Source organism: Erinaceus europaeus, chromosome 3, assembly GCF_950295315.1.
Source record: "Erinaceus europaeus chromosome 3, mEriEur2.1, whole genome shotgun sequence".
In the NCBI taxonomy this organism is placed as follows: domain Eukaryota; kingdom Metazoa; phylum Chordata; class Mammalia; order Eulipotyphla; family Erinaceidae; genus Erinaceus; species Erinaceus europaeus.
Genome location: NC_080164.1, coordinates 125,796,283 through 125,822,866, shown reverse-complemented (window position 1 = coordinate 125,822,866; position 26,584 = coordinate 125,796,283). Strand labels below are relative to the sequence as shown.

At 40.7% G+C, this 26,584-nt stretch overlaps 1 protein-coding gene across 2 annotated transcripts; it reads right to left on the bottom strand.

The window, feature by feature from the left end:
• Positions 1 to 3,970: 3,970 nt before the first annotated feature.
• FAM47E (family with sequence similarity 47 member E) lies at positions 3,971 to 26,347 on the bottom strand. 2 transcript variants are annotated; one of them, XM_016186752.2, is made up of 8 exons: positions 25,839 to 26,344; positions 24,109 to 24,466; positions 21,219 to 21,358; positions 20,241 to 20,394; positions 12,532 to 12,732; positions 8,766 to 8,918; positions 6,530 to 6,604; positions 3,971 to 4,359 (listed from the first exon to the last, which is right to left on the bottom strand). In XM_016186752.2, exons 1-8 carry the CDS (start codon positions 25,919 to 25,921, stop codon positions 4,264 to 4,266), a joined length of 1,260 nt encoding a protein of 419 aa, XP_016042238.1. In that variant the 5' UTR covers positions 25,922 to 26,344; the 3' UTR covers positions 3,971 to 4,263. The 2 variants fall into 2 exon arrangements, with proteins under 2 accessions (XP_016042238.1, XP_060043876.1); XM_060187893.1 differs by lacking the exon at positions 24,109 to 24,466 and having other exon boundaries at positions 25,839 to 26,347.
• Positions 26,348 to 26,584: the final 237 nt, after the last annotated feature.

Here is a 26,584-nt window from a genome sequence, read left to right as displayed (position 1 = left end):
GAGGGACTGGGGATTCAGAACTCTGGTGAAGGGAATGGTATGGAATTATACCCCTGTTGTTACATAATTTTGTAAATCAATATTCAATTACTAATTTATTTATTTTATTTTTTTAATTTATTTTTTATTTAAGAAAGGATAAATTAACAAAACCATAGGGTAGGAGGGATACAACTCCACACAATTCCCACCACCCAATCTCCATATCCCATCCCATCCCCTGATAGCTTTCCCATTCTCTATCCCTCTGGGAGCATGGACCCAGGGTCGTTGTGGGTTGCAGAAGGTGGACAATCACTAATTTAAAAAAATAATTAAAAAAAAAATTTGCCTCTTCATTATTCACTTCTGATCTCCCTCATTGCCTTGAATGCTTACCATCAGCATAATAATGTTAGAGACACCCAGCTCACAAAAGCAAATTGCCAATTTTCCAGGGATTTAGCAAGCTGATTGGTCATTACTGAAGCTTAAACATATCACAATTTAAACTACATTAAGTATTTGTAGATATTAACAACTTTTTATTAGTGTCTGTGTTCTTGAGATTGACATCTTAAATTTGAATATGAAAATACTGTGCAACAGCATGTTATTTTCACTTCTCTTTGAATTTTGGAGACCAGAGTTAGATGTGTTGTTTCAGTTCATATCTTTAGTAACCTGAAAGGGAACCAACTTTGAGTGTGAGCTGGAGCAGGAGAGTGCTTTCAGTGGCCAGGAACCTTTGTCTCTGATTCAGTGGATTCAGGGTGCCTGAAGCACACATGGCACTGAGATCCACTGAGTACAGCTTTGGCATATCCAGAAAGGGAGATCAGAGCACAAGCCCCAGGGATTTGCAACTGAGCCATGAACTCTATGGCATGTAGCTCTTCTTTTAAGAAACCAATCTTGTTTGTTGTTTGGCACAGTTTGATGATGAGACATTTGGTAATCATGTGACTGTTGCTTGTGTACAAATGAGCGCTATTTGATCCACTATGCTGTAAAACTACCTAGCATTTAGAGTATGCAAAATGCATTAGACTCACTCTGTTCTGCGCATTATTTGTAAGATTTTCTTTAGTTCTCATCACAATTCTAGATGATAATACCATTATTATTGTTATTATCTACTTTGTAGATAAGAAAACTAAAGTAGATAAGAAATAAACAATTTGTCCCATAGTCATATAGCAGAATTTTGGTTAGAACCCAGGCCCCCCAGATCCACAGTCCACACGTTTAATTGCAGAGTTATATTGCTTCTCGTGATCAAACAGACATTTTTCTTTTTTTACTTAAAGATTTGTTTTTTTACATATTTTATTTATTTATGAGAAAGACTGGAGAGAGTAAGAACCAGACATCACTCTGGCACATGTGCTGCCGGGGATAGAACTCGGGACCTTATGCTTGAGAATCCAAAGCTTTATCACTGCGCCACCTCCCAACCAGGCATTTTTCTACATAGAATTGAGCTTGAACCTAAACCGAGATGCAATGGATTTTGTGCTGTTACTAATACTCCTATTAACACAATTGCTATTCCTTCTCAACCCATATCTCTGACCTAAGGATGATCTCTAAGTGCAGAAAAAAGAAAAGAGGGCATGTATCACATCATGGCATCAGCCTCAGTACACTCACACAACATCTCAAACCTTAACTCAAGGGTGACCCCGAAAATGACTAAAAACTGGGAGTTTTTCAACAAGCAGCATTTAAAACTTTTCGCTCTATTGACTTATACTTTGTCTAAAATAAGAAGTGATCTGAGATGCACATGTGACCAATTAATGTTCTATAGCTGATGATTTAATTCAGTACAGACATGGAAGGATCAAGAATGTCAGGATGATTCCTACACAAAGACCCTTAGTTGCACCTGCTCAATTCTGACCTTTGGGTTCCTGATTATTAAATAAATTTTTCTGCTTTATATCTTAATGCTTTTCAGTAACCAAGCTGTAGAAGCTATCGTGATGCCTCCCTGACTTCCATGAGCAGATGATCTCACCAATATGTCCTGGAACTTCACCTCCCCAGACCCCTATCCCACTAGGTAAAGATAGAAACAGGGTGGGTGTATGGATCAACCTGTCAATGCCCATGTACAGCAGAGAAGCAATTATAAAAGCCAGACTTCCCACCTTCTGTACCTCATGAGGAATTTTGGTCCATACTACCAGAGGGACAAAGAATAAGAAAGCTTCCAATGGAGAGGATGGGATACAGGACTCTAGTGGTGGGAATTGTATGGAATTGTACCCCTCTTATCCTACAATCTCATTAATCATTATTAAACCACTAATAAAAATTAAATTAAAAAAAAGAATGTCAGGATGGCGAGAAGCACGTTGGGAGAAAAGGTATACATCAGAGCTTTCAGAATGGATCCTGAAGAATATTTGGCTCTTTGGGAAACACACCAGAGGTCTCCATGGCAGAAGCAGCACTCAGCAATCAGGTGAAAAGACTGATCTATCCTCTGCATGTCAGTTTGCTCTTTATCCAGGCTCTTCGGTGTTACCTAGAGACCTCACAAACACAGTGGGCATGGGGTGGGAAGGCAGGCTGGGTTGGAGCAGCGACTGGATTTCCTATCACCAAGAATGACTTGCCTTCTGCTTCTGCTGAACATTTAGTTGTCTGGTCTTTAAACAGGTCAATTTAAGAAATCCAATGTGAGGACTGGGGAGATAGCATACTGCTTATGCAACAGGACTTTCATGCTTGAAGCACCAAAGGTCCCAGGTTCAATCTCCAGCACCAGCAGAAGACAGCTGAAGAGTGTTTTGGTTAAAATATATAATAATTAATAATAATATATAATAATAAACCATGAATCCCTAATTTGAATAAGGCTTAAATGTATCAAAGGCAGGAAAAATGTGACAGGGTTAGGGGAAGATTTATTCTCTTGATTCTGTTACTGCCAACACCACCTGATGCTCAGCTCCTGAATGCCAAAATCCTGCCCCATCTTGCCAGGAAGAACTGGCTACCTGCCTCCTCCTTTCTGCTGTTCTATGGATGACCAAATGTGAGCACTACGGTAATTTGAAACTTCAAGGGACTATGGGAAGAGAAGTCTTACTTGAACAACTGTATTCTGGATTTGGATTAGTTTTCCTGCTTGGCAAAATTTTGTCCAGACCGACATTCATAGAGTTGCTCAACATTGGTTCTTAATATTAAGAAACAAATTTTATAGCAATGGAATAACAAATTGGCTTCTGTCATGTGCTTCATCGCCTCATGGAGAACAAAGCAAAGACTCATTCACAGCCACAATTGCAGTGTAGTCATCCCAGCACCAATTATTGAGGTGAGTCATGACAAATACAGAGGATGGAAGGTCATCACTTTGAGATTTTATATTGAAGGCAGATGTAGTAACTGGGACCCAACAGCACCCTGATGAACTCCTTTTTGATTAAATTACCCATAGTGGGTATCAAAAAGAAAGTTGTAGGAGGATGTATTATAATGAGTGAAGAGTGACTGTTGCTGATTCTATAGGACTTAACTGATTTTTTTTTAGATTGTATTTATTAATGAGAAATATGGGAGGAGAGAGAAAGATCCAGAGAGCCACACATCACTCTGGTACATGTGCTGCCAGGGATTAAACGCAGGACCTCATGCTTGAGAGTCCGATGCTTTATCCACTGCGCCACCTCCCGGACCACTTAAATGAATTTTTTATGTTTTTTGTTGTTGTTGTTGTTGTTAGTCTATATATTCTTATCAGCATTCACATTTTAATAAAATACCTTTTTGAGTTAATATAAAAATTTATGTCATCTGGAGTTCTCAATGAAAATTTATGATCTATGTTTTATGTTATAGGTATGTTTGTTATGAAGACTAATATGCCTTCAAAGGGGATAAAAAACCTTAGTGCCCTTAATTCAAAATGACATACTAAAGAAAGAATGAAAGAGCCATTCATTTAAAAACAGAAATTAATACATTAAAAAAATGCAATTTATAAATTCTATTTTATTTTTTGCAAGTAGTTGATATAACTCTAATATTGCTAATACTACAAAAGTATGAGATTATATGTGGATACTTATTGTTGATAAAACATAAATTATTAACTGAAATAAAAAGTCATTGTGAAATGTTGTGAGTATTAGGTATAAAATTTGTAGTTAGGTGTTACCAAGTCAAAGTTGTATATCTCTGATGGGAAACTCACCCATAGTAAAATTTGTTTAATGTTTTAAATGAGAGAGAGAAAAAGCCAAGTATAAGGCAAACATAATCTCTCTATGCATCTTCCTGTGATTCTTCTATGCTGAATCTTATGATAGGAGTGTTAGTCCACTTTCTGTATGTCTTCCTGATATTTACCTTCTCAAGGATCTTGAAGAGAGAAAAAGAGAAACTTTTCATTACATTACCAAACAAAATTTGTATATTCCTACCTATAATGCCTGTCATATCTTAACTTTGATATACTCAAAATTTCATGTGGATAAGTAGACCACAATGGACAGGTAGTAATACAGCATCAGAAATTATCTACATCTAATTCATGTTTGTTCTGAACCCAAGTCCATTCCAGCCCAGCAAACCACAACCTCATGCTGCTCACACCTGCTATTAAGGGCCTAAAACCATTGTGCTCTAGGAATGAAGCTGAGGACATTGTGAAAACAATCCAGCAGAGACTCAGGAATGTGCATACAAGGCCATTGCATATGTATACACAAATTCACAAATTGGTGAATGCCTACAAATAAAATTAAGTAATGACAGTATATATACCATTTACTGTAATCGATTTGTTCCTCTCTTTTAGTTGAAATCTTATTGATAAGGTATAGGACCTAGGAATATAGGAAGAGTGGGGGGGTAGTATAATGATTATGCAAGGAGATAGTCATGCCTGGGGCTCCAAAGTACTAGGTTCAACTCCCCCCCACACCACCATAAACCAGATTAGACAAACAGATTAGACAAAACAATTTCTAAGATAGATTATGGGTCATTGTAACATCAATAGCAAATAATGATATAATGACTATATCTTTTTGGTAAGGGGATATGAACATTTATATCATATATTTATTCTCAATTATACCTACAGATTTATTATATATTCAATAATGTACATAATTATACAATCAAAGTACATAAAAACGTATTTTCTACATAATATATATATTCAGGGCCAGGCAGGGCACACCTGGTTAAGCACTCACATTACAGTGTACATGAACCTAGGTTAAAGCCCATGGTCCCCACCTACAGGGGGAAAGCAGGGCTGCAGGTGTCTCTATGTCTCTCTTCCTCTCTACCTTCCCCTCTCCTCTCAATGTCTCTCTGTCTTTATCCAGTAAAAAGGAGATGACTTTTAAAAAATTATTATATACTTTCTCGGGAGTCGGGCAGCAGAGCAGCGGGTTAAGCACAGGTGGCGCATAGCGCAAGGACCGGTGTAAGGAGCCCGGTTCGAGCCCCAGGCTCCCCACCTGCAGGGAAGTCACTTCACAAGTGGTGAAGCAGGTCTGCAGGTGTTTATCTTTCTCTCCCCCCTCCGTCTTCCCCTCCTCTCTCCATTTCTCTCTGTCCTATCCAACAACAACGACATCAATAACAATAATAACTACAATAATAAAACAAGGGCAACAAAAGAGAATAAATAAATATTAAATTATTATATACTTTCTATATAATACATAAATGCACTTACACAACTCTTATGATCAGATTAAATGGTTATTATAAATGTGTATATTTATTAAGTGTATCTGGTAGGCCTCTTATTGATCAAAGTTAGAGGAGATATGTCTATAGGCTGCATTATTCACAATAACCAAGAAGTGGAAGCAACCTAATTGCCCAGCAACAGACCACTGGATAAAGAAGTTATAAAACATTTATTCAATGGTATACTACTCTGATTTTAAAAAGATGGCATTGTGTCTTTTAGGACAAAATGGATGAAACTATAGGTGGTTATGCTTATGAACTAAGTAAAGACGTGAAGGACAACTACTGATGGTTTCACGCGTGTATATAGAATGTAGAATGTAGATAATTGAAAAAAGTAAACAAACTTTCTCTAAGATTTTATGAGAACTATGCTGGTTATTGTTACAGGGAATAGTGGAATCATGTAGATGGGAGCACCAGCCATAACCCTGGGGGCAAAATAAAATAAAATAAAATAAAGCCAAATTCAAAGCAGATGAGTCACAGGGGAGAAAACACCTCTAACATAACAGAAAGTAGAAGCAGCATAACAAAAAGAGTGAAGATTGCTGAGGAGGTAGCAGAGCAGCAAATTGCAGGACTTGCATGTGTGAGGTACCAAGTTTAAATCCAATACCACATATGACAGTGATGGTCTCACTCTCATAAGTAAGTAAATATTACAAGTTTAAGAGTAAAAAACAACAACAACAAAACCCATCTCTGGGTCCTTGAACCTGAACTTATGCCCTTTCTCCCAGGACCCTATGTGCTCAAATTCCCATAGACAACTGTGATCCCTAACCAGGTCTTTCTGGAATGACCCCTTACTTACACTTGGCATACTGTAGCCCTTTCTAAGAATGAAATCCTTGAAAGCAGCTGGTCCATGAAGCTCTTCAAATAATTCCTAAAAAGATAATCATGTTGCATGCATGAGCTAGAAGAAGGATGAATACCAAACAATGTCACTTAATAGGCAGAACTTAAGACACAAGGAGGGAAAGGCAAAACACTGGGTGGAATTTGGACAGGATCTGGTCTATTGCAGCAAAGCCAAGGTCAGGGATGGGAAGAGGGGCAGGGAAAGGGTTGAGTGAACACTAGGGACCCAGGACACCCAGGACCTAAGTTGGTGGTAGACTTGGTATGCAGACACCTACCAGGGAAGTAAGAAATTGTACTCATGTGACAACTGACTTGTAAATCATTATTTTCCAAATAAAACAATTAAAATATTCATCAATAAAAAATAGAGTCCACAATGAAAAAAAATCAGTTGTCATTAATGTCATACTTTTCTTACTTTTCAGAAAGCATTTACTCTTTCTCAAGTATTTCCTCTTAAATGACTTTTTTTTGGCCTCCAGGGTTATGATTGGTGCTCAGTGCCTGCACTAAGAATGCACTGCTCCTGTGACCATTTATTTTATTTATTTTATTTATTTATTTATTTATTTTTGGTAGGACAGAGAGAAATTGAGAGGGGATAGGAAGATAGAGAGGGAGACAGAAAGATACCTGCAGACCTGCTTTACTACTTGTGAAGCAAACCCCCCCCCCCGCAGGTGGGAAGTGAGGGCTGGAATAGGGATCTTTGCACAGGTGTTTGCGCTTTGTACTATGTGCACTTAACCCAGTGTGCCACCACCCAGCCCCCAAACTACTTCTTTCTTATTTGGGAATGATATTCATGAGTTGATTTATATAGGTTTTTGAAAAATATCCAACTTTTCTTTACCTATTGCTTTCTTTTTATCCTTAGCTGTAAGCAATATATTTTAGGATTTAGACAATTATTGAATCTAACCTATCTGAAATAAACAATTGTGATATCATTTTTATGATAATATTTTTTTCTTCTTTTGTCCTTAGCACAGAGCCCAGAAAACCCTTGAAATTTGCTGAAGGGAGTCGGGCAGCGGGTTAAGCCAAGGACAGGCGTAAGGATCCCGGTTCAAGCCCCCGGCTCCCCACCTTCAGGGGAGTCACTTCACAAGTGATGAAGCCAGTCTGCCGGTGTCTATCTTTCTCTTCCCCTCCTCTCTCCATTTCTCTCTGTCCTATACACCAACCTATCCAACAATGACGATATCAATAACAGCAGCAATAATAACTACAGCAATAAAACAAGGGCAAGAAAAGGGAATAAAATAAATATTAAAAAGTAAAAAATAAAAGAAATTTGCTGAATAATGTCAATAAATCACCAAGTTGAATGAGCCAGCTAAATAGTTCACTTGGACAGTGTGACCCATTTTCGAGCCTAGTCCCTACCACATTGAAGGAAGCTCTGGTGCTGTGGTCCCATTCATTCTCGCTGTGTGCCTATTTCAATTTTTTTTTTTTTTTTTAAAAAACTTATTAAATCACCAAGTTGGAAGTGTACTCTTTTGATATTCATAAGAAGTCTCTTTCAACCCTTCCTATTTATGCTAACGAGTTTTTTTTAAGCCTGTAGAAATCCAAAAGGAGAGTGGTCATGAGTGGAGCCTTGTGATTAGATGTTTGTACATGAGAGATGGGCAGGCACAGCATTTACTTGCAGCAAATAAGGGCACTTCCTTGTATGTGTTTGTTACTTTTCAATATCAAATAGTGTTTATTAACCTTTGTCCCATTTTTCTCAGATCGTGCAACTCTACTGCATTGCATCAAAGAAGTTTCTTGAATGCAAATTTGAGTTCTTTTTAACATCTGTCCACTGCTGATTTAAAAAATAATAATAAAACTTTGCATGTAGTTATTCAAAGAAAAGCCATGATATTGCATCTGCTCTGAGGGCTGAGGCTATTTTTTCAATGGACTTACTATTCAACACCAGTAGGAATAGAATGGCTGATTTCCATCTTGAGAGATACTGTGTCTGCCATGACACCAAGAGATCTCCAGTCTTGTTTATTACACATTCCCCATATAATATGTTTTTCTCCATTCTAAATTCAATAGGCAAGCTATAAGAGTGTGGGGAGCCTTGCTTTATTCAGAGACTCTGGTTCCTATATAAAGTAGCAGTTACTCTGTGATAATCTTTAACATGGGTAACAGAATCTCAATAAATACACACATACCTCTTTCTGAAATTTCTTTTTGAAATTATCTTGAGCTTTATGTGTGGTCTTGGGGTCAACCAAAGGCTCATCTGCTCTTAGTTTTTTCCACAACTTGGTGTTCAGATACCATGCTCCATACCTCATCTTTATCCTCTTGGGTTTACAAGGATTCTATGGAAAATAGCATCATTCCCATTTTCATTCTTTTTATGAAATTAATCTATTGATAGACTGTAGTTTATGAAAGTAGCAGCATTCATTCCAGACTTACTGTTGATCCTTGACAAAGACATTTTTTTAAAAAACAACCAAGTCAGAGTTCTTTAGATGAAAATTACAATTTATGAGATGAAGAAAAAATACTGAATGAAATTAATAACTCATTAGGCATTACAGAAAAAATTAAGAGAATTAAAAAAAACACAGAACAGGAGAATTAGAAAACTAAGCAGAGCAAAAGGATGCAAACAACTGAATTACATAGTATTAGAGTTCTAACATGGAGTTGAGAGACAACAAAACAATTTTGAAAAAATAATGATGGAAACTTGCCCAAATTTGGGTTGGCATTATAGCTCTTCTTTGTCATACTCAAGCCCAGCCCACACCACACTGGAAGAAGCTTTGGTGCTGTGCTCTCTGTACCTGTCTATGGGGGAAGAGGGAGTTGGCTCAGAACACTGAAGATTTGGCAATGGAAAAATAAAAATCTGGGAGGCCAGGCGGTATCACACCAGGTTAAGCACACATAGTGAAAAGTGCAAGGACTGGCTCAAGAATCCTGGTTTGAGCCCCTGGGTCCCCACCTGCAGAGGGGTTGCTTTGCAAGTAGTGAAGCAGGTTTTCAGGTATCATCAGGTATTCATTAGACCAATTAAACATGGATTCATACCAATTTACTTCATACTGTCTTTTCTGTTCTCTATCTTGCAAACTTTTTCTCAGTTGAGCTAAGCTATCTCTAATAATGCCAGAATTATTAGCATAAAAGGAACAAGTTTCTCCTAATGCCATAAACAGTCTTCCTTGTCTCAGAAATAACAGATCCAGCTCTTGCCTATTTTGTCTGCAAGGGAATGTAAAGATTTTTCTAGATGTTCTATGTTCTGTTCTAGGATACCCAGATCTTAGTCCAGAGACCTTAGCCGATGTGGGGGTAGACAGAATAACAACCTAAGGACCCTTCCAACGGGGTTCCAGATTACATGCCCCGTATCTTTTTACCAGGACCCATTCTCCAGGGTGGACTGCTGGCAGTGCCTGCTGGGCTGGGAGTTGGTTGTCATTCAGAGCCTGCTTCACAGCTTTCTAGTTGTCCTATAATATAGGCTGGAGATTTTGTAAGGACCTGGTAACAGCAGTAGGGTTAGTGGCAAGGGTATCAGGGATCGTGACAGGCATTAGAGGTGGCAGTCTGCCATAAACAATTTCATGGAGGTCAGCTTATTTACATATGGGGAATAGCACACTCTTAGGAGTGCAAGAGGTAGATGTGATACCCATCTCCGCCAGTTTCAAGGGTTAATTTGGTCAAGGTCTCCTTCAAGGTCCAATTCATCCTCTTTACTTGCCCAGAGCTTTGGGGCCAATAATCACAATGTAGTTTCCAATTTGTCCCCATAGCTGAGCTAACTGGGACATGGTAGCAGCAAACACTGGCCTGTTGTCTGAACCGTGGTGAGGGGAATCCCCCCACCTGGGCACAATTTCATCTAAAATTTTCTTGCTCACTGCCCTTACCCCTTCAGACTTACGACACATACTTCAGAGTATGCGTCTACTCAGCCTGAGAATGTGTCTATAAACACTAGCAGATACTTATATCCAAAAGTCCCTGGTTTCACTTCTATAGTCTACTTCCCAATGTCTTCCTACCTGATTTCCCCTTTCTCTTGTCCCCTGTCCTGGTTCCTCGCCTGTCTTTGCGTTCACTAGTTGGCACCTCTGACACCCTTCGACTTCTGCCGCAGTCCACTTGGAGAGCTCAGGTATGATGAAAAACCTTCCTAACAGATCAACTATCTTCTGAGCCCCCAAGTGAGTTCCATGGTAGGTGTCTCTTACTAGTTTCCACCTTATACTGCGCAGAAGATATGTCTTACCCTTAAACTTTCTCCCACCCTGAGTTTCTGCCTACTTGTTCTTCCTCCTTACTGTACCCAGGGTCCTTTGGCAGCAGGGGGTCTGGTAGAGTCAAATGCCAAGGCTGGATCAAGTGCACAGGCAGCTTCATCTGCCCTCCGGTTACCTCTTGCCTCTTTGGAGTCTCCTTCCTGGTGTCTGGGGCAGAGGATCACAGCTAGTTCTTTTGGGGTCCATACAGCTTCCAGTAGGTTTAGTATCTGGTCCTTGTGTTGAATCTCCTTCCCGGTGGTCAGGAATCCTCTTTCTTTATACAGGGCCCCATGTACATGCAGTATGGTGAAAGCATACCTGCTGTAGATGTTCACCCACTTTCCTTTAGCCAGTTCCAAGGCTTTCGTCAAGGCAATAAGGTCAGCCTTTTGTGCTGAAATTCCTTGTGTCAAGCTAGCACTCCAGAGAATCTCGTCCAGGGTGCACACAGCTGCTCCTGTCAGTCTCTTTCCCTCCAGACTGTAGCTGTTCTCATCAGTGAACAGTGGTAAGTCTAGACTCACCAGGGGAGTGTCAATCAGGTATGGCTGACTACTGTAGGTTTGCAGAATCACCTCTTGGTAGTCATGCACCAGTGGAGCCTCAGAGTCAGTATCCAGCAGTAATGTGGTCTGGTTCAGGCTAGAGATGGAGCTGAACTTCACTCGGGGCTGGTCTAGGAGCAGAGCTTGACTCTGGGGCGTTTGCATGAATAAAGATTGGTATTGCCTTGCTGCCTCAATCTTGGTTCCTAGGTCATCTCTCTCTCCCACGACGCTAGCCCAACAGTCAGCTTATTTCTCAACTATTACTGTCTTTTAACTGAAAAGCAAGTCTCTAAAATGGAAGAACTCTCAAAATGAGGAGCTCTTGCTCTCAGAAGAATTCATTGTCAGCAGGCCTACATTAGAAGGTGTGTTGAAGGAAGCTCCTCAGGCAGAAGGAGAATGACACCCCATGGAAATATATTTTGAACTTTTGCATAGTGACCCTCTGCCAGTCAAAAGTTCAGTTTTGGCAATTACTACCATGGCTTATAAAGCAGCATTTGTGCAATTATTTGTATACACAGGACACTGAGCAATCTAATTCCTCCCAGATGCAGAACAACAGTGATTTAGGCCAGTAAAACTCCAGCAAAGCAGTCTAGGAGGTAGGGCAGTGGATAAAGCCTTGGAGAATGGGGTCCTGAGTTTAATTTCTGATATTAAAGAGTGGTACTCTGGTTCTCTCTCTCTCTCTCTCTCTCTCTCATACATGCGCATGCACACACACAGAAATAAATAAACCTTTAACAACAGAAAAAAAAACCTAAAAAACTCAAGACTCTTTGGGGATAATATAAACATTATCTATAGGAATTTACTCTTGTAGTAAACATTCATGTATATTTCCACTATCCAAATTTCAACAAATAGTACAGATTGTCTCAACATATGAAGTACAAACAATAGCTATTGCAACATTAACAATAATACTGAATGCATGCCTTGTTTGCATGACTAATTTTGTAGTATACATTAAACAAATAACTACTGAACATCAAAAAACTCTAGATTTCTACTGAAAAAGGCTGATGTTTCTTCTAACACCAGAATTCAAGAACATTAATAATGTGTATACAATTTAGTTTGACTTGGTTTTCAGCCTTCTCTCCTTTTGTAATTACCTGTGAATTTTGTAGTTTCTGCTTATCGGGTGATTTCTGGATAAGTTCTGGTTTCTGCAGCGTATTTGCTCCTAAACTCTTCTTTAGCTCCAGAGGAATCCGGTTGAGATTGAAAATGTGAAGCATGTCACTGTTTGTTTGGCTCAGATAGTCAACCTGAAACTGTTTCATGATGAAGTCTTCATTAATATTTGAAATCCCCTGGAAGAATATCACATTGCATGAATCAAAAGCAAATGTTGAAATGCTCCTAGCTCTCTTTTTCAGTCTAAGGGAGGCATGGTTGGGGGAAAAAAAAAAAAAAGCAGTTTGGAGGAGAGTTAGAAAATGAGCAATCAGGACTGAGGAGCTAGTATAATTACTATGCAAAAAGCTTTCAAGCTTGAGGCTCTGAGGTTCCAACTTCAATCCCCAGAAGCACCAAAAGGAAGAGCTAAGCAGTGCCCTAGTCTCCCTCGATCTTTCTTTCATTAAAAATAGATAAATAATAAAATTAATAAAATATACATTTAAAAGCAAATGAGCAGTCAGCTTTCAAAGGAAAGTAGTTCAAGGGAGCAGTATTGAGAAAATTTAACAACTGCAAGGCATCTCTGAGGGAAAGTAAGGTTGGTCACTTAGAGCAGCTAAATTACAATTTCTTATACTCCTCCCTGCCTAAACACAGGAGCAGCCTGCAGCAATAGGACTGAGAGAAGTTAAGGGGCTGGGAATGAGGTGATACCATCCAGATAGATGGACAAGCAGTCCACATTCATCTACCTCATCTACCCTGTCTAGGGCCTTTACTCCAATTTCCCTCCCCTGTTCTCAGTTAATCTGTTTAACTGGACTGAGTAACCCCAAATCTTGGCTTCAGGTTCTTAGATATGACCCAATCTAGCCAATGAGCATATTCCATCTCCTCACTTGCAGTAGATAATTCAGACACAGGCTTTCAGTCCAGGTTAACCTGGCAAAAGTAAGTCCTGACTCTTTTTTTCCTACTGAGTTACTCATTTCCTATTTATATTGCTACTTGGCAAGGTGTAGCCTGGATTGCTTGGTTGACTGATTTTTGCCAGAGCAGAACTCAGCTCTAGTTTATAGAGGTACTGAGTCTTGAATGTGGGGCCTTTGGGGCCTCAGGCATGGAAATCTTTTTGAATAATCATTATGCTATTTCCCTAGCCCTAACTAGTCAGTTTTATAGATTGGGGGGGGGGATGTTTGGGTAAAGCCTGTGGAAAATGGAATCAGACAGAAGAGAGCAACAAGGAGCTAGGCAGAACACCTAAAACATTTTAACAACTAGATTCAGCTATGCCCAAGACACCTAATACACCTGAATGGTTTTCTTTTCTCCTTCAACTTCAACTGGAATTACATTTCTGTCAGTTTCTAGTGAAGCAGTCCTAAACAGTGTATTGATTAAAATTCACTGATGTACCAAAAACTAAAAGGTGGGGGGAGGGGAGCATTACAAATACTATTTTTATCAATTTTACATTTTTTATTCTTTTTTTAAAATTTATTTGTAAAAAGGAAACATTGACTAAATCATAGGATAAAAGGGGTACAACTCCACACAATTCTCACCATCAGAACTCTGAAAGCTCCCCTGATAACTTTCCTATTCTTTAACCCTCTGGGAGTATGGACCCAAGGTCATTGTGGGATGCAGAAGGTTGATGGTCTGGCTTCTATAATTGCTTCCCTGATGAACATGGGTGTTGTACAAATACTATTAACAGAAGGCCTTGCGCTGAGGAAAAAATCAGGAATCTAGACGTCTACATGACTCAGAAAAAGAAATAACTATTTAACTTTTGGAAAGAAAGTGAGAAAGAAAAACTTGCTACTGAAATAGTGTCTTTGTGTCAGAAACACTTTTTGGGAAGGCTGTAGTCAAGCATAGTTGCCCAATAACTATAACAGAAAAAAAATGAGTTACAGAAGGGAAAGACACAGAGAAAATATCGCTAAAAAGACAATGAAATGCAAAACAAAAATGTGAGACAACATGGTGGAGATGAGATATTGATGAAAGGGCACAAACTTAAGTCATAAGATGATTAAGTGATTGGGATCTAATGTACAGCACTATAACTACTGTACAGTTGTCAATATTGTATTTACAGTCAAACATTACCAAGAGTAGACCTTCAATGTTCTTATCACCATACACACACGAAAGGAAATTATGTGAGGTGATGAATGTGTTAATCAAATCTAGTGTGGTAATCATTTTGCAACATGTTGATTTATCATCAAATCAATAAATTGGACATCCTGAACTTACACATTATCAGTCAATTAGATTTCAGTATAGCTAGGGAAAAGTTGCCAGAATATGAAACTATAACAATAATGTGAGCTAAAAGCAATAAACATTCCACTTATGGCTTTGCTTACGTGGCTTGGATTATGGTCAGACATTATGCTTTTTTTCTTTTTAACAAAGTCGACTTTGAGCTTAACTTTAAAAGCAGGTTTTCTTTTCTTTTCTCTTCTTTTCTTTTATTGATAAAAACGAAACACTGACAAAACCGTAAGAAAAGAGGGGTACAACTCCACACAATTCCCACCACCAGAACTCCGTATCCCATCCCCTCCCTTGATAGCTTTCCTGTTCTTTATCCCTCTGGGAGTATGGACCCAAGGTCATTGTGGGATGCAGAAGGTTGAAGGTCTGGCTTCTGTAATTGCTTCCCCGCTGAACATGGGCATTGACATGTCAATCCATACTCCCAGCCTGTCTCTCTCTTTCCCTAGTAAAATGGGGCTCTGGGGAAGCGGAGTTCCAGGACACATTGGTGGGGTTGTCTGTCCAGGGAAGTCTGGTTGACATCTGGAACTTGGTGGCTGAAAAGAGAGTTAACATATAAAGCCAAACAAGTTGTTGACTAATCATGAACCTAAAGGCTGGAGGAGAAGAAAGCTTCTGCACATCCAAAGAAACTATCACACAAACAAAGAGACCCCTCACAGAATGGGAGAAGATCTTCACATGCCAGACATCAGACAAGAAACTAATCACCAAAATATATAAAGAGCTCAGCAAACTTAGCACCAAAAAAGCAAATGACCCCATCCAAAAATGGGCAGAGTATATGAACAAAACATTCACCTCAGAGGAGATCCAAAAGGCTAACAAACATATGAAAAACTGCTCTAGGTCACTGATTGTCAGAGAAATGCAAATTAAGACAACACTAAGATACCACCTCACTCCTGTAAGAATGGCATACATCAAAAGGGACAGCAGCAACAAATGCTGGAGAGGATGTGGGGACAAAGGAACCCTTTTACATTGCTGGTGGGAATGTAAATTGGTACAGCCTCTGTGGAGAGCAGTCTGGAAAACTCTCAGAAGGCTAGACATGGACCTTCCATATGATCCAGTAATTCCTCTCCTGGGGTTATACCCCAAGGACTCCATAACACCCAACCAAGAAGAGGTGTGCACTCCTATGTTCATAGCAGCACAATTCATAGTAGCTAAAACCTGGAAGCAACCCAGGTGCCCAACAACAGATGAGTGGCTGAGAAAGCTGTGGTATATATACACAATGGAATACTATGCAGCTATCAAAAACAATGAACCCACCTTCTCTGACCCATCTTGGACAGAACTAGAAGGAATTATGTTAAGTGAACTAAGTCAGAAAGATAAAGATGAGTATGGGATGATCCCACTCATCAACAGAAGCTGACTAAGAAGATCTGAAAGGGAAACTAAAAGCAGGACCTGATCAAATTGTAAGTAGGGCACCAAAGTAAAAACCCAGTGGTGAGGGGTAGACATGCAGCTTCCTGGGCCAGTGGGGGGTGGGAGTGGGCGGGAGGGATGGGTCACAGTCCTTTGGTGGTGGGAATGGTGTTTATGTACACTCCTAGCAAAATGTAGACATATAAATCAGTAGTTAATTAATATGAGAGGGGGGAAATCAATTGTATGTCTCAAAGTTTCTCAAAACACAAACTGAATCTTTTTAATATATAGGCTATGTATTTGATATGCGGACTCTCTCAAAAGCCTAGACCATGTAGATTAGAAGCATCCAATAGTACAGCTATATACAAGATACTGGATACTGTACAGCAAACCATAACAGAGGGACTTTTCAGAGTTGACCCAATTGATAAATAATGTGATGATAATATTAACTATCGATTGTCTTTTTGAACCCTAGGACAGCAGGAACTTCACATCTTCACTATAGAGCCCCTACTTCCCCCAGTCCTGGAACCCTTGGATAGAGCCCACTTTCCCATATACATCTCCCAATCCAAACCAAATAATATTGCATCCGCTGATCACAACCTAACCAAAGCAACGATTGCCACCTCAACATGCTTCACCTCAGACTGTATCCAGAGACTTCACGTGTGGAATGACAACCCTTCAGCTTCATTACTCGGGTGAGACCTTTCCTTTTATAGTACACTCTAATTTCATCTCAGGTAGTTCACTTTCTGACAAAGTCCCATAACCTAGATATGCACCAGTTTCTGTGAGAGAGAGAGCTTATGTGCACATGTATCCATAAACTACTACAAAATATATACCTGAAAGCAGAAGTACACTAGAGTTTGCAGTGAGTACCTCCCTAACACTTCCTCTCCACTATTCCAAGCTTGGAATCCATGATTGCTCAACAAATTGTTTGGCTTCATATGTTAACTCTCTTTTCAATCCAGGTTCCAGATGCCACTAGGATGCTGGCTAGGCTTCCCTGGATTGAAGACCCCACCAATGTGTCCTGGAGCTTAGCTTCCCCAGAGACACACCTTACTGGGGAGAGAGAGAGGCAGACTGGGAGTATGGACCGACCAGTCAACGCCCATGTTCAGCGGAGAAGCAATTGCAGAGGCCAGACCTTCTACCTTCTGCAACCCTCAACGACCCTGGGTCCATGCTCCCAGAGGGCTAGAGAATGGGAAAGCTATCATGGGAGGGGGTGGGTTGTGGGCATTGGGTGGTGGGAATTGTGTGGAGTTGTACTCCTCCTACCTTATGTTTTTGTTTATTGATCCTTTCTTAAATAAAAAATCAATAAAAAAAAGAATCATCATTAGGGCATATGTTCACATGTATCCATAAATTAGGGCAAAATATATACCTGAAAGCAAAAGTACACAATAGTCTGCAATAAGTCAGTATGAAGTTCATAATGAAATAGTGTCTACTTAGACTTAGATACCCTCCTCACCTATTTCCTATTATACTTCCCTCACTCCCAAGCTATTCTCATCAAAGCAAGGACTGCAAAAGCTGAATAATGGTAAAAGCAGGTTTTCAAGGAACTTTCCTCATTCTCTATAAACCTGTATCTCTCCCAGTCCTGGAATCTCTGGGGCTTTGCTCATGCTTCTCTTGATGCATACCATTTGATGCTGCATCTGCTGATCTCAACCAAATCAAGGCAACCAGTGCCACCTTTACATGTTCCACTTCAGACTATGTCCAGAGATGCCAGGCCTGGGATGTCAGCCTTCCAGCTCCAATACTTGGGTAAGACCTTTCCTAACTCATAGGATTCCTTAGTTTCATTTCAGGTGGTACACTTCCTAACAAAGTTACAAAACCTAGATATAGACCAGGACCCAAGAAATGGGGCATATGTTGCACATATATCCATAAGTTAGGGGAAAATATACACCTTAAAGTAAAAGTGCACAATAGTCTACAGTGGCTCAATAAGTGTAGCAAGCAAGTAGAAAGATCTTAAAAAGACACCATAAGGTACTTAATCAGATATTTTCTACTTAGACCTAGATATCCTCCTCGTCTACTCCCTATTTTACTTCTCTAAGTCACTCTAAGTCCAACTATGTCAGATAAAGTAAGGACTATAAAAGCTGGATAAGGGGAGTCGGGCTGTAGCGCAGCGGGTTAAGCGCAGGTGGCGCAAAGCACAAGGACCGGCATAAGGATCCCGGTTCGAACCCCGGCTCCCCACCTGCAGGGGAGTCGCTTCACAGGCGGTGAAGCAGGTCTGCAGGTGTCTATCTTTCTCTCCTCCTCTCTGTCTTCCCCTCCTCTCTCCATTTCTCTCTGTCCTATCCAACAACGACAACAACAATAACTACAACAATAAAACAACAAGGGCAACAAAAGGGAATAAATAAATAAAATAAATATTTAAAAAAAAAAAAAGCTGGATAAGGTGAAGAGACTGGCACACTTAAATGGTGGTCACTACCAGGCTACCCCATCATCCAGGCCTAGGGCCTGGGATTCCCATATAGATATGATGGTCCTATAACAGATCCCTCTCTCCAGTGATGGTCCTATAACAGATCCCTCTCTCCAGTGATGACTGGTCATCTTCATTAGGAACATCATAAATCCTCTTGTGGGCCTCTACAGGACCTTGCCCTCAATGTAGATCAACAGTGGTAGAAATTGCCCCACTCTCTGAAGGAAGATTGGGTTAAAATACTCTGCCACTCGAGGAAGACTGGTCCTGAAATAAGTGCAGCCTAGAATGTTCCTAGCTATGACCATGGAATGAGAGCTAAGACTGACAGAGATGCAGAGGTTACACAGGTTCCTGTCCTAAATGTGAATAAACATGGGCCTGAGGTCAGATCTATGAGGCTTACAGTTAATGATATTTATATACTTTTCCCATATTTGGGAGTTTCTCTCTGCCCTGATCCAGCTTTCTAATCCTATCCTCAACTCTGACACCATTTTCCCAGACAATACTCCTAGCCCACCTGCTTGTTAGCTGTTGGGATCAGTCAAAAATTAGTAAAGTCATGGGCCCCTTAGAATATACCTAAAGGGAGTCGGGCAGTAGCACAGCGGGTTAAGCACACATGGCGCAAAGCGCAAAGACTGGCATAAGGATCCCGATTCGAGCCCCCTGCTCCCCACCTGCAGGGGAGTCTCTTCACAGGTGGTGAAGCAGGTCTGCAGGTTGTCTGTCTTTCTCTCCTCCTCTGTCTTCCCTTCCTCTCTCCATTTCTTTCTGTCCTATCCAACAACAACATCAATAACAAAAATAATAATAACTACAACAATAAAACAACAAGGGCAACAAAAGGGAAAATAAATAAATAAATAAATAAATATTTAAAAAGAATATACCTAAAATAGACTTCCTACTTCCTTCCAGCATGAAGACCCCAAATTTCATCTGCTAAACTTTTACCTTTGGGTTCCTGATTATTAAACAATTTGGTCTGCTTTATATTTTAATACTTCTCAGCTACCAAATTGCAGATGCTACCATGAGTCCAACCTGACTTCCCTGGGCAGACAACCTCACCATTGTGTCCTGGAACCTCCACCTCCCCAGAGCACTATCCCACTAGGGAAAGACAGGAATAGGCTGCGAGTGTAGATTGACCTGCCAACACCCATGTCCAGTGGAGAAGCAATTACAGAAGCCAGACTTCCCACCTTCTGCACCCCATATGATCCTGAGTCCATACTCCCAGAGGGATAAAGAATAGGGAAACTCCCAAAGGAGGAGGGGGGATGTGAAATTTTGGTGGTGGGAATTGTATGGAATTGTACCCTTCTTATCCCAAAATCTTGTCAATCATTATTAAATCACTAATAAAAAATTATTAAAAAGAGAACATCAACAAAATAAATATTCTTCGAAAGACTGGATGATCTATTAAATGTTTGTTTCTAATTCAAAAGAAGAAGAGGAAGAAGAAGGGAGGAGGAGGAGGAGGAGGAGAAGGTTTTATTACTACCAACTTACAAAACTAGTGACCCAGTTGCAGAAGTCATTAACTTCTCTATGTACATTTTCATAAAACACAGGATCATCTTTATGGAGCACATCCAACTCACTTTTCTTCTCTTTATAAAACAATTGACCTGGATGTGACACAGAAGCCTTCTTGGGATTTAAGCTATAAAAGCATCAAAGAATTACAATATGAAAGACCATGAATCCAAGTAGATTTCAAATATTAGCTTGGGGAAAGGACATCAAAGAGCAAATATCTCTATCAATCTCTTGAATACTCACAAAGTATACTTTAGTTTTTCAAAGATAGCATTTCTATTATCATAATAAGTATATTGTGATTGGTTATAACAATTAAAGTTCCATGATATTTTACCATTACAAGTTGATTTTTTTATTAAAAAAATATACACTATGCCGGGGAGGTAGAAAAGGCATTGAACTTGGAAGCATAAAATCCTGAGTTTGATCCCTGACATCACATATGCCAAAGTAATGCTTTCTTTCTGTCTTTCTCCCATTAAGTGATAAATAAATATTGTGATAGATTTAAAAAAATCATGATTTTTATAAATCCAATTTTCTTCAGTTTTCCTTTTTGAATAGTTCCTCCTGACCTATGCAGACATACTATGTTTGCTCCATTACTGGATAACTCATTTATATACATATAAAAAAAATAATAACACCCCCACTCCAGCCTGCAGAGGGAATGCTTCATGAGCGGTGAAGCACATTTACAGGTGTCTATCAGGAGCAATGGATCCATAGTGCTGACACTGAGCCCTAGCAGTTTCCCTGGTGGATATATATATATATATATATCACCATTCAGAGTGGGACCCAAGACTTCTTTCCCTCCTCTTCAAGAACTTAGTTACTCATCTTTCTTTAAATTATTCTAAAGATGATAAGATTTGAGAAGGTAACTTCTAAATCATTTCATCAAGTGACAAAAATGAGTGGAGGATTAAGAATAATACTTACGGGTCCAGAGAGATTCCAGTAGAATGTTTCTTTAAAAGTTTTTCAGGTTCTTTCACACTTTTCCTGATGTCCTCACAAGAAGTCCATGTGTCCATCAATTTCCTGTCTGGATTCAACACTTCTAGAACCTTTAATAGAAGCTAAAAATAGGAAAATGCCTTGAAGAGAAGGAAAATGTATAGAAAAGGGAACCCTTGATTATAAATCAGAACAGACCAACTCACCCCCTTTTCCTTTCCCACAGGCCAATGTTACTCATCAATTTCTGTGCAAGTTCAGGCCAAGATGTTGATAGTAACTTACCTCAGCTTGATATTAGGTATACAGCCTATGTACTGAAGTTTCATTTCTCCTAAATGAATGGCATGTCTAGTCTATCCCATCCTCAACTTCCTTGCCTCCAGTGAAGTGCCTTTAGAGGATGTCTCTGGTTTTTGCCTGTCTAGTGTTCTTCCTCCTATTAATAGCATTGTCTAAGTTTTTCCTTGGAAAACCACTGTCCCTCCACTCTTATTTGATCATGGTCTGAGTTGATCAGGCCCCACCCTCACTTCATAAGCAGATTAGGCCAGTCAGGACCACAGTGATTTTCAGAAAAGCAGGCTATGGAGTTCTGCTGGGATAAAGCAAAAAGAAATGCTCTATTCTGGGTAGAACTTACTTATAGAACTGCTGATCAGCATCACAGCACCATACCAAGAGATTCAGCCTCAGAAAGAAGCCAACACAGCTACCAGGAAAAGTCAGCTGTGGCAATGGTCTGTGCACTTAGAAGCTTTGGTTTACATCCTTCCAGACAATATTGCTAGTCCACCCCCATGCTAGTTAACAAGCTCAAGCAAAGATTACTAAAACAAAAGCCCCTAGGAACATACCTAAAATAGACTTTCTAGCTTCCTTCCACCCTCAGGTCCCAATATTCATCTGTTCTATTCCTACTTTATGGTTCCTGTTTATTAAACATTTTGTCCTGCTTTCCTTCTTTTTATTTAAATATTTTTTTATTTATTTCCTTTTGTTGCCCTTGTTGTTTTATTATCGTACTTATTACTGTTGTCATCGTTGCTGGACAGGACAGAGAGAAATGGAGAGAGGAGGGGAAGACAGAGAGAGGGAGAGAAAGATAGACACCTGCAGACCTGCTTCACCGCTTGTGAAGCGACTCCCCTTCAGGTGGGGAGCCGGGGCTCGAACCGGGATCCTTAACATAACCGGTCCTTGTGCTTTGCACCCCTGCTTTCCTTCTTACTGCCTTTCAGTCACCAGGCTCCAGATGCTGCTACGATTCCATTATGACTTCCTTGGGCAGATGATCTCACCTATGTTTCCTGGTACTTCACCTTTCTAGAGTCCTACCCTACCAGGGAAAGACTGAAACAGGTTAGGGGTATGGATCGGGATGCCAATGCCTATGTCCAGTTGAGAAACAATTACAGAAGCCAGAACTCGTACCTTCTGCACCTCAAGATCAGTTTTCATCAAAACTTCCAAAGAGGTAAATGATAGGGGAAGTAATCCAGAGGGCTCTGCAGCCCCTTTACACCAGGACCCAAAGCATTTGTCACCAAGAATCTTGGTTTTATACCATCAACGAAAGGGAAATGAATCTGGAAAACCAAATTTTGCTCTGAATTTTTCCAAGGTGCCAATGCCAAAGCAAGAAATCTAGTTTCCTAGACTCCCTAGCAGTTAGGGATGGTCAGGTGAATAGGATGCTTACTGGGAAAGTTATTGTTCATCCAATTTAAATGCAGAGTTAGCAGATGTGCAACCTTCTCAACCTTTGCCCCTTCTTGTTCAAAAGAGACTCAATAATTGGAAGGATAAAAACAAAAGATATAAGATCAAAAGTGATATGCTGTGGACTACAGAGCTGAAAAGTAAAGAAGTCTGGGAGGAAGTCAGGCAGTAGCGCAACGGGTTAAGCACACATGGCACAAAGTGCAAGGACTGGCTTAAAGATACCAGTTCAAGCCCCCTCCTCCCCACCTGCAGAGGGGTCTTTTCACAAGCTGTGAAGCAGGTCTGCAGGTGTCTATCTTTCTCTCCCCCTCTGTCTTCCCTTCCTCTCTCAGTTTCTCTCTGTCCTATCCAACAACATCGACAGCAATGACAACAATAACATTCACAACAACAATAAAACAACAAGAGCAACAAAAGGGGAAAAATAGCCTCCAGGAGCAGTGGATTTGTGGTGCAGGCATCAAGCCCCAAAGACAACCACAGAGGCAAAATAAATAATTAAAATAAATTTTTAAAAAATTGAAAAAAATAAAAAGAAGTCTGGGACATTGAAGACATCAGGAGCTGCTGCTCTGTGCTAGCCTTGACAGTGTGGTGAATTTTCCTAATGACCTCTCAGGAATCTTCCTGATGGACCCCTCCCAGTCCATACTAATGTGACAGAAGACGAAAACAATTCTCTTCAGTATTATTTTTCCTAGAAAAGACATAAGTAAAGTAGATTGGTGGGGAGTGGGATAATTCAAACATTTTGTGTCTGCTATACCTTCACAAGTTGTACAGCAAGGGGAGTAAAGGAGCTGTGAGTATCTGGCTGCTGACCTGTGAGGGGTCGGATCATGAAGTAAAAACTATTCCATCCCTCGTGAGAATTCTCAACCTGGGGTATCCTACCGTCCTTACCACCACACCCACAAAGTGACATCTCAGGAGTTCTTTCTTTCTCTTTTGTTCTTTCTCCTTTTCTTTTTTACTAGAGAGCTATTCTACTATGGCTTATGGTAGTGCCAGGGATTGAACCTGGGACTTGGGAGTCTCAGGCACAAAAGCCTGTTGCATAAACCACTGTGATATCTCTCTGATCCCAAGGGTAATTCTTTTGAAGTTTCAGGTAAAGGGTTTCCCCAACTCTAGCAGAGGAGGTCACCTCTCCAGATAAATCTTCTTTTAGATTCTGGTAGAAAGCCAAGGTCTGCGAGTCTTCAATATCTGCCATCAAAGCTTTTCTTGTTTGCTGAGCTGGTGAGACTTTGGAAAGCAAGGCTGCTTCCTGGAGCAGTGTCATCTGCCTCTTCTTTGGGGTAGGCTGGGGAACTTTGTGATGAACCTGGGGGAGAAAGCCTTCAAAGCCGCCAGTGATGAGACCTTGGCTAGGAGGACAGCCTTTCCTAAAGTCATCCAGTCCCTTTCTCACAAAGATCCACCGCCGACTGTCAAGCAGGGTGGGATGCTTCATCTTGTTATTGTGCTTAGTGAAACACTTGGGTGGCAGATTCTCTTTGTACCTGGAAGACAACAGACTAGATTATATGGGTCACAACTACACTGCTCCTAGTAGACCCTTTCTTTCTTCTGTTTTTTTTGTTAGTTTTTTTTGTTTGTTTGTTTGTTTGTTTGTTTTCCACCAGGGTTATTGCTTGGGCTAAGTATCTACGTGAATAATTCACCCTCTCAGTGGTCTTTATCTCTTTCTTTCTTTCTTTCGTCCTTGCTTCCTTCCTTCCTTTCTTTTACAGAACTGCTGATCACCATCACAACACCATAGCAAGAGATTCAGCCAGCCTCAGAAAGAAGCCAACACACCTACTAGGAAAAGTCAGCTGTGGCAAAAAGAGCCACAATGTTATATATTTCTTTCTTTCTTTTACTTGATATAATTGAGAGAAACAGAGATAAGGGGGAGATAGTAAGGGTGAGAGACAGAGAGACACCTGCATATCTGTTTCACTGCTTTTGAAGCTTTTTCCCTGCAGGTAGGGAGCTGGGGCTTGAGCTTGGATCCTTGCTCATGGTAACATGTATGTGCACTTGGTGCCCCCCAAACTCTTTTTCTTGCCTTTAAAGGTAAGATAGAAACAGGAGAAATACTACAGCATTTGTCATGCATGGTGCTCCCGTTTGATAATCACCCTGGGTATATGGTGTGTGCTCCATCCAGTGAGCCATCTCCTGGCGCAAGTCTATACCATTTATTGTCTCTATTTGAGCCCAGAAGGAAAAACTGGCTTGCTGAGGATATCCAGGCAAGCAGAAGAACAGGCCTTCCACCACAACCTTCCTCTTCCTAGAGACTGGAATCCTCAACACTTTATGGCTCGGCCTCCAAAGTGAATCAATTCCCTTTTAAACAGCTCAAGGAATCAGCAAAGGGAAAAAAAAAAAAAAAGCCTATCTGTCTTGTAGCAGTACTCTAACAATTCCAAAATGGCAAAAGAGCTCCCCTATCCCCAAGGCACTTCCCCAACATAGGTTCAGCATGGGAGGTCCCCTGTCTGGTGGCCAAAGGTTCCAGGCTTTGTAGAAGCCTGGCCCCGGTGTCTTCCATCAGATGCAAAGAATTTAGAAGAGGGTTTGCTGCTGGTTATCCAGACTCCACAGCAGACTCTGTGGACTTCATTTTTGGAAAGGCTACTTTAATCTATACGCCTGGCCTGGGGGCGAGGGAGGGCTGTGAGCTAAAACACAAAGCCCTCTGCATTAACTTGTGGACCATGCCGGCTGGTTCTTTGAATTGTGGTCCTACAAGTACCAGCGACCTTGAGGAGGAAAATCAAGCAAGGACCTCCAGCGGAGCCCTCCCAGGGACCTCAGGCCAACCCCACCCTCAGAGTGCATGTTAACCCGGCCCAGAGCCCCGGTCTGGGCTGCGCCGCTTACCAGGGCCTGTAGTTGAGGGCTGCGGCAGCGGGCGCCTGGGCCTGCGCCCGGGGCCGCCGCCACAGCAGCCTGTGGTCCGCCATGGTGCTGGCTCTCCCGGACCTCTGCAGGCATTTAGTCAGGGTTTGTTCCCAGACACCGGGTCGCTAGGAGACCGCGTAGCTCTGTGCTGCAGCACTGCCCTAGGCAGTGATAATGTAACTATTATTATCTCAGCGCAGGGCCACGACTTGCAGGGAAAGAGCGCCTCCCAGGCCCTCCAGTGTTCCCCAACACTCCCACCATTCACGGCTGGAGAAACGGAGAAGGGTTTATTCTGTGGGGGAGGGTAGGTTCATCTTCCCTCAGAAAGTTGCCCTAATGTAGACCATGCCCTTTTTGCTCACCACCGCTAAAAACAAAACAAAACAAACAAAAACAAACAAGCAAAAGCCCTTTTTTGGTGAAAAGAAAGGAAGAAATCAGCTGGAGAAATGACAAGAAAGAGTGGAAAGAAAGGGAAGAGAGCAGACTAACTTCAAATGCTGGGCAGGTCTTTAGCATGGAAGGTTTTCCTGGAGTTCTTGAAACTAGCTGGACTTTAGTGTCTGAAAACTGAGTGTTGTTTCCAAGTTCCTTACAAGTTCTTGTGCTATTTAACGCTTTTTCGCTGTTCAGCTGCCTTGGTAGTCTAGCATCCATGCAAATAACATTGTTTGAGAATGTTTTTTGCATTTGTTAAAGGGGTTAGCATTTCACCATTGTGT